The following is a 9,546-nucleotide window of genomic DNA, read 5'->3' as shown; positions in this document are numbered from 1 at the left end:
TCACTTTTATTCATTTGGTTGCCCCAAGTAACCTACACTAGACGATCGATGGATAACGGGTGGCGCACCGGGTATCTAGTACCTCGGGCGTCACACCATCGGTCACATATGCATCTCGGTGTACAGCGAGCGGCTAACAAGTCAGAATACATCGTGCACAAGGCCAAATCTCAATACAAGGTCAGAATGGCTAAAAGCCATAAAATCACAGAATGGCATATTGCCATGTGTAGTACTGCTAACTGAACCCTATTGGCATGCCAAACTATCCAAACCAATCTTGTTAGGTATACTAGGGCATTCGATTCTTTAAAATTCTTCAATCTTTGAATTTCAAGTTTCGGTGTCACTATTTACCTCTTTGGTCAACTAAAATGTTGACTTTTAGGTAGAAATTAGGTACATTGGTTTTGGCACTCCCAACATACCACATTTTGCTTTTTACACTTGTTGGGATTGGTCACATTTACCATTTCTAACTTAAAACCAAGAGGGCAGAAAATTTCAGTTTTTGAAGCATATGTTTACTGTTCCATTAAACACTGTTGCTGTGGGAATTTGAAGAAATGAAAAACATGAAAGTTGTTCCTTATTTTGTCTAGTTGAATTTCCTTTTTTGAATCACTCCATTTGGAGTTTTGTAGCTCCAGAAATGGCTCAAAAACCACAGCTGGCCGGATTGCCAATCTGCAGAATTGACCATATCTACAGTAACATGAACAGTGACTGTGATTGCATTTTTGAATTGGTTCTGGCCATAATTTGGGGTAGGTTCCTTCATGAAAGTTGTTTGTCTATGTCTTTGCTATAAAAATTTCAGGTCAATTGACCATATCTACAGTGAGTTATGGCCAAATGAACAGTTTACTGTTCATTTGGTCAATTCTACAGAATCAGTTGTAGGGTATCCGGATTGGGGCCAAGTTTTGGTCCTCTTGCTTTGGTCTTTTGGGCATGTTTTCTTCAGCAAAAATGTGCCATTATAAGCCTAGTTTCATGTACAATTGGCCAAACACCAATTGGATCAACACAGCCAAAGTTATGGCTGTGTAATTGGACTGGATTCTCAATCCCCATTCTGCTGTCTTTAGGTCATTCTCTTTGCCAAGCCATTTTTCAGTCCAATTTATGGTCAACATACCTCAAATGGTCACTAATTGACCATTAGAGTGTTCTTTAACAGTTTCATAAGCCAAGTCAAAGTTTCACTTCTCAAAACCCTAATGTCCAATTCAATTTACCCATAAACCTCAATTAGTACATTAGTTCAACATCCATGCATATTCATACCTTAAACACCATTTCTAGCTCACTTTAAGTCCATTAAAACAATCAAAACCATTCCTCTATTAGGGCTGCCGAATTCTATGGTGGACATACACATGAATTTGTTTCATTTATTTCACAATTTCTCATCCATTACAAGCCTCAATCATGGAATTAATGAGTTTTAACTACATATATGCACTAACCTCTTATAGGGAGATTTTTCCCAAGCTCAAAACTTCACTTTCCTTCTTCTTCTTGGCTGCCAAAAGCTTCCCCAAGTGATATGGTCAAGGTTTAATGAAAGGGGTTAGGGTTTAGTGGTGTAACAAAGGGAGAAATTAAGCTTGATTGAAAAAAAAATCAATGGAGGGGTCTAGGGCATGTTTCGGCTGGCTTTTGGGGAGGGAGATGGCTGCTGCAATTTTTGGTTATTTGGTCTTCATTTAGTCTCTTTATTAGTTAGTCAAATGATGGCTTAATTGTGATTGGTCATAGTTTTCTTAATGACATCACCATGATGTCATAAATGAGTTTTTTCCTCACTTTCTTTTCTTTCCTCCACTACTCATTTTCAATTTAATTTCTAGTAATGTTTATTCATATTTTATGTCATATTAATTATTTACTCAATTGGACAAGTCGGCCAAAAATCACCTCTGAAGGTGAAATGACCAAAATGCCCTCCGTTTGGTGAGCAATTGAAATTGTCTGTACCGATTGAAAAATTTTTTTTAGGTATTTTCTTGGCATTCTAATGCCATGGGAACCTCAATAACCCTTCTCTGGAGTCCCAAAAATTATTTTATAATTTTTCTCCCGGGTCTAGGGCTCCTCGTTGCGAGAACCGCAACTTCCCTCTGGTTACCCATCCCTAGGGCACCGGCTCGTTTAACTTGGTTGTATTTTATTTTTAAAATTTTTACTAAATTTTTCTTATTAATATTTGAGTTAATTATGATTCCCGACTTTAGTTTAAATATTTTTCCGGACGTTCTAGCTGTCCGGACCGACACCGGTCACCGGAACAGTAGAATGTACGGAGTTGGTACAGGGAGGGTGTTACAATTCTAATGCCATAGGAACCTCAATGACCCTTCTCTGGAGTCCCAAAAATTATTTTATGAATTTTTCCTCTGGTCTAAGGCTCCTAGTTGTGAGAACCGCAACTTTCTACTGGGTTACCCATCGCTTAAGCACCGGCTCATTTAACTTGATTGTATTTTATTTTTAAAATTTTTTCTACATTTTTCTTGTTAATATTTGAGTTAATTATGGTTCCTCACTTTAGTTTAAATATTTTTTCGGATGTTCTAGCTATCCGGACCGACACTGGTCACCGGAATAGTAGAATGTACGGAGTTGCTACAGGGAATGTGTTATATTTATACTGGTTCATTTCAACCCATGCCCTTCGCTACTACCACAAATCTGACTTTTTATCCCTATCAGATCGCAACACGAAACTTTTGGATCGGGTCATAATTCGGGTCTCATGAAAAATATATATTCACGCCACAAAAATAACATATATATATATATATATATTAAACTGAGTTCTTTTAACTTTAAAAAAATTATTTTAAAAAAATAGAAATTTTGTAATAAAATAATAAGATTTTATGAGAATTTTATTAAATTCTTTTTTGATAAATATATTTTTTTTCAAACGAAGCCTATCAATTCAGACAATTTACACTCAATCTTCTACAGAAAGTAAATGAATGCTGTCCTTTATATTGGTATTAAAAAGAGATGCTTATTACATTTTTAATTTGAAAGAGCCCCTAGAATTTTCTCCACCAAGTTAATTATAACCGTGTAATCATAATGCACCATAATGTTCACTCTCTATGGAAGCCAAGTTCACAAAGGTGAACCTCATACATTGTTTAGATGATCTCAAAGGAAACCACTCATATCAAAAAGCCATAGTGATTTGGATAACGACAAAAGCTATGAATTCAATGTAAGTTGCAAGTATAAAATTTCCTGTGTGTCAAAACCACAAAGCTCCACATGCAGCCTACAAAAAGTCCATTGTTTATATGTCCAGAGATCTTTCAGTAATCTACAAATCGCTAGTGATAAGGAAAAAAAAAAAAAGGCGTACAACTCTCTATTCTATTAGAAAATTTAAATTAGATTCATTACAAATTTAAGATATAAAATATTTAGTGAGATCCATATATAAAATAAATGAAATTCATATATTTATATTTTAAATTTATTGGTAATTGATAAATTTTGTTCTTAATATGTTTTTGATATTTAGGAAATAGTTTTTTGCTTAGATTTTCATCGTCGAATTAGTAAATCATATATTTTCTATTTAATAGTTCAATTATGTGTATGTTTGGGATCACTTTGGTCTATTAGCACTTGTTTGTAACCATACTTCAACTCTTCCCTTGTCTTTGAAAGTTCATATTACTTGAAAGAAAAAATCTAGGAATATTTTGGAAAACAGGTAAAGGAAATTTGGACGTGCACCTATATCGTGTGCTTATACTCGAGTCCAGGTAGCATAACTCGTATGCCTTAGTTTTCCATACAGAAGTTGGGAGGATTGACGTAAGCAACCTTATTATTGTTTTTACAGAAAGACTGTTTTCGTAACTCAAATTGTGACGCTTAAGTCATAAGACCAAGTGTACAAATGTGAAATTAACAATCTCGTTAATTATCTTCCATTTTGATAGCAAATTGCAATACTTACTCATCTCAAATTATTTCCACCTAACCTTAGAAGTCTTCTACTTTTAATCGAATTGCACACATTGATTCCTGCCCTAGTTTTTAAATCGTCCAAAAACCAGCATTGAAATCTAATTTGACTGCAGTTCTATATAAGCCCTTATTTTTATAATTAATTGCATAATCAGGTTTTGTCAACTAAAATCCATACCCATAGATATGATGTTAATAAAGTCACACCTAAATGTGTACTTCTGCCGATAGAAACGAGAAGCCAAAACAAACTGAATCTGACCTTAAATAAAATAAAGACAAACTGAATCACAACAGGTTCATGGTCTTGCTCAGGGAAAATGGACTCAATCTCAAAGAATTTGAGGTATGCAACTAGATGTTGTGATATTTGACAAATTTCCCTTGGAAAAAAAATAATAAAAAAAATTCTATATCAAAAACAATCAATTTGAAACCAGTTTTTTTAGACCTATAAATAGTTCTTCTATGGGTTTTAATCATCAATCACTTTATACTGTGTTTCTACTTGGCCATTTGCTACGATGCAAGTAGCTCAAGATAGAAATAGATTTGGACAGTCAATGGATTTTGAAGCACCCACGTTTCCCACTCCCACTGAAATTAAGCATTACCAACCTTCAGAATCGTACAAATCCACCTAAAAATCTATATAAAAAACAACCAATTTGAAACCAGTTTTTTTTTAGACCTATAAATAGCAATAACTTTATACTGTGTTTCTACTTGGCCATTTGCTGTGATGCAAGTAGCTCAAGATAGAAATAGATTGGACAGTCAATGGATTTTGAACCACCCACATTTCCCACTCCTACTGAAATTAAGCATTACCAACCTTTAGAATCGTACAAATCCACCTAAAAATCTGTCAATAGTAAGTCCTTGTAATTGTTCATAATGTATTGCAGAAAAGAATATATCCTGTTATTCATGCCAGCTATATCCTGTACCTTTCTTCAATGCCATCTCCTTCACAAAATTTTCTCTCTGTATCGTTGTATCCCATATCTCAACTCCTAGATAGTATATTTAATAGCATGATATAAACTGATGTATCTTCTGGATCAACACCCAAAATTTAAATTTTCTCCCCACATTAACAGCAAATAGAAAATAAGCAAATCCAAGAAAATGACTCCTGACAAAAATCCCAGCAGAACAACCTACATTTCTGAAACAAGTTGAACAAAGTATTAGGACGACTTAATATTGCCCAAAATAAAGAATAAGTTAAAAGCAAGAGTTGCTCATGTGCACTTGAATATCTTATCCTTCCATGAATCTGCTTCCCTTGTTCTCGCATCCATAAAATAGGACACAAATATAATGCTAAAATGTATAATAATTTGGTTCAAAACCAATCAACTTATCAAATCAAAGCTTCTTGAGCAATACCCACTCCAAAATACCTTGAAATGAACACATCCCATGATAGAAGATTTCTGTGAAGCCTTCTACCAAACAGGTTGAGAAGTTTGTTCAACTATGGGTGTTTAGAAGGAAAGGAGCAGGAAAAGAAATGGGGGGAATGAAAGAGGTTAAGTTTGAAGTTTGTCCTTTCTGGTTAATTTCTAAAAATTATCTAATTTTTTCAAATTTATATGATTAAATTATTTTTAAAATAAAAATAGAGAAGGGATATTTAAGAAAGCAGACAACCAAAAAGTTTCTATTAATGGTAATACACACAGCCACTAAGAAAGTATCCAAGTAATTATTGTAGCTTAAAACTAAGTGTAGTATGAGAGTGCTAAATTATGATAAAACACTTCACAACAATATTAAGTTTCGACGATCCATGATCCATTTAAGAACAAGTTATTAAAGCATTTGAGTTTAAACATCAAGCAACAGCCACAGTTTCTGCGGGCTTTGATTCGGGTTCAGCAGGTGCTTCGGCTTTCCAGAAGGAAGTCTTCTTCCCAGTCTTTGAAACGGTCTGAAGAACCACATCTGGCTGCACGTTTCCTTTCACTGTAACCTTTTGCTCCTTCAAATCAATTTCATATGATTCCACACCTAGATATGGTTCAGAAACAACAGAATTATTACTAGATTAATAACAACTAATGTCTGCAGTGTCTACAAAGGAATTTGATAAATTGCCATTTGAATTAGGAAATGTGTAACAAATGTCACGTGCACAAATTATTAATACACATACAGATCCCAGATATGATTAGGATTTCTCAGAAAGAGACATGAATAGAAGTTCATGAGAAAAAATTAACACCACAACAAAGCCTATCTCAGGAGAAAAAATTATTAGATGCACCCGGTGCACATATACCATTTCTCACAATCATATGGGACCCACTCTCCATATTCTAAGGAAAACTCACTTTTTTGTGAAAGATGAAATACTATTTTCCAGTGCTCTTGGTGTACCTAATAATTAGCCCTATTTCAGATGCTTGGCGATCAGGTATAAATATAATCAACAAAAAGAGCAAAATGATTCAGGTTTAGGTAAGAAAGAGAAAGGTTAATTGCAAAATATGAATTTAGGTAATCAGATAATATAATCAACCAAAAGTACAAAATGAATTGCAAAAAGAATTAATTACAAAGCAAAAAAAAAAAGGGTTAATGACTAACCTTCCATTTTCCCCAAAACTCTCTTCACAGCACCAACACAACCTTGACATGACATACCAACCTTGAGCACAACAGTCTGCAGCAGAACCAAATTGACTGTCATATTGACAACATAAAGGAAAACAAGAAAGGGAAAAAGATCCCATAGTGCAGCCAATTTCTTGTTATTAACAAGAGAAAGAATGCATTGATCCCATAACATAGAACGGAAATTTGACAAAGAGAGGGATTTGCAACTGCATACACAAGGAACTGACAAACTAAAGCTTTTTAATAACTTTGTTACAGATATCCATGTATTACAAATTTAAATCTCAGTGTTTTATAGAGAAACTTGGAAAGAAAGAACAGCAAAAACCAAAGCAACAAAACGAAGATTTGATATAAAAATTTGATTTTTCCTTTTTACCAAAAATAAATTATATTTTTCTTGCAGACCCGGCTCACCATACACCAGAGACACAAACACGTGAAACAAACAAGCAAAATAAATAGGTCCCACAATAAACCAGGTATCTTTGTTATGTTGGACTGGGTGTATGCAAAATTTTTCCCAAAAACTTAAGAAGCATAATTTGAAATGAAACAACTACAAAATCCAAATCATCTACATTTCCAGGAGTTCCGCCTCTTTCTATCGCCGTTAAATTCCCAGGTCAACTGAGCAAATCTATTTTCCCATTAAGACCCAAGATCCAATTTACTAGATTTTTTGGGGAAAAAATTGCACTTTATTCAACTTTTTGACTTGATGAATGAATTCCATCAGAACTAATCCAATATAAGCTATCCCCTACAAAATCACAAGTTATAAAAATTATTGAAAGAAAAAAAAAATCCCCGGCATAAAATCCAACTAAAACGGGAATTCCACCAATATTACCAATTCAAATCCACCACAAAACCAAACCCACCAACGCAACCACAAAACAACAACAATAACAACATACATGATCAAATTAGAATTACTAGATTCTGATGAAACGATAACAAGAAATAAGAATCAAGATAGATAGATATCAAGATATCAAATGGGTAACTGAGACATGGTAATGGTTGTGTAAAAAAGAGAAGAATGAAACTTTGATTTTTTTGGTCTGATTGATTCTTCTTGTGTGCGTTTGCGTTGGAGCTTGCAAGTTTCCTGGCAGAGGAATTATATAGACTTTCTACGATAAAAGAGAGCGATGAAAGTATATACTAGTTGCGAAACGTTATAAGAAACGTGCGAATTTATGTGTAATTAGTGATGTCTTGCCGTTAACTTTGATCAAGTGTTTAATTCCTATCATTGATTATTGTTTAAATTAAAGGATAAATCATAATTTATAATCCGAATTTTAACAAAATCTATAATTTAATTTTTATATTTTTAAAATTAAATAATTTATCTTTTAAAATTTAATAAAATTTAAATTTAATATCTATCATTAAAATTATATTACTATTAATTTTAATAAAAATAATTAAATGTTCTGATCTTTATTTTTAATATAAAAATAATTTAATTTTCTTAATAATTTAATTCTAAAATTTTGTTTTAATAATGATTTAGTCCTATATTTTTAAATTATAAGTCCCATTAAATAAAAAATTTAAATTTAAATTTTCCTATAATCAACAAAAAGATGCAATATAATCAAAGTATTTTCACAGCCATAATAGTATTAAGTTTCAAAACTAAATCAAATTGCAATTGTTAGTGATATGGAAAAGAAAAACATTTTTATTATGGAATTTAAATTTAAGGGAAATTTTATTATAAATATTGTATAACGAGATATATATAAAAGTTATCCCTTTACTCTAAAAAAATTAGCATAAAAACAAAGATTTATGAAGCAGTTATCACTCTATTATTTTCATAGTATCTTCTATGTTTATTTTGTTTTTATTCATTTTATTTATACTGAAATATTTTAAATTCATTCAATAATAATTATTTACATAATAAATTTTACTTTCATTATTACATTATTATTTCCATTCTACACGTTACAATGAAAAGATTCCCTTTGCAGTGTAAATTATATTTATTTTTATTAGTATAATGCAATTATAGTCAATAATCACTCATGAAAATGTTGTGATTAGAGTTATTTCCATTAGCCGATATTCATTTGCTATTGCAATTTATGGATAATGCTAATCAATATCACTAATTAGACTAATGATATTAATAACAATTTACATCATACAAAATAAAAAAAAATTAAAATTATGGAATTTTATGCCTATTTGTATGGCATTTAGAGTGTTGAAATTATTTTTTTAATAAAAATTTCATTTTAAATGTTATTAGAAAAACAGTTTAGGAAAAATTATTTTATTAATTTAATATTTTTATGATTAAAATTTATTAAATTTAATTTTAAATTATTTTTTAATATTCTCTTATATCAAATACAACTTTAGCTAGCAACCATGTATTTCCAACCATAAAACATAGCCAACTACACACATATATATAGATCATTTGGGAAAATGTGTTATTATAAAAGAATTTTAAATATTAATCATTTTAATTTACAATAAAAATATTAAGAAAAATAATCAATTAGCAAAAAATTTAATATTATAATTTTTTCGTTTATGATAACTAATGAGTATATATAATAAAAATATATAAAAATTTTAAAATTTTATGTTCATAATTTAATTAATTAAGTATATCACAATAATATGATATTATTTCTATGAATATTATGTCATCTAGCTTATAATAGATATTTTATAGACATGAAAATTAAGAAAATGCTAATAATTAACATAAAATAAATCGTTTAAATAGTGTTAATTAATAAATCAATTTTTTTAAAGTCTCGGGTGTCAATTTAAAAAAAAAAAGTCTTTGGCAAGGTAAATACCATTACTTTGACACAGAAAAAAAAAAAAAAAGAGGTAGATACCATTAGACTTTGAAGAAAAGGCAGTTAGCCCACTTTAGATACC

The 9,546-nt window shown here is 31.2% G+C and overlaps 1 protein-coding gene across 1 annotated transcript; it reads right to left on the bottom strand.

Moving 5' to 3' along the window:
- Positions 1-5,637: 5,637 nt before the first annotated feature.
- LOC110656933 (copper transport protein ATX1) lies at positions 5,638-7,828 on the bottom strand. Its single transcript, XM_058151569.1, has 3 exons — positions 7,637-7,828; positions 6,595-6,673; positions 5,638-6,015 (listed from the first exon to the last, which is right to left on the bottom strand). The coding sequence occupies exons 1-3, from the start codon at positions 7,640-7,642 to the stop codon at positions 5,840-5,842; spliced, it is 261 nt and encodes an 86-aa protein (XP_058007552.1). The 5' UTR covers positions 7,643-7,828; the 3' UTR covers positions 5,638-5,839.
- Between the last annotated feature and the right edge of the window lie 1,718 nt (positions 7,829-9,546).

The sequence above is a fragment of the Hevea brasiliensis genome, chromosome 8, assembly GCF_030052815.1.
Source record: "Hevea brasiliensis isolate MT/VB/25A 57/8 chromosome 8, ASM3005281v1, whole genome shotgun sequence".
NCBI lineage: Eukaryota > Viridiplantae > Streptophyta > Magnoliopsida > Malpighiales > Euphorbiaceae > Hevea > Hevea brasiliensis.
Note: the sequence above shows the minus strand (reverse complement) of the source record. Positions and strands in the feature narration are given on the sequence as shown.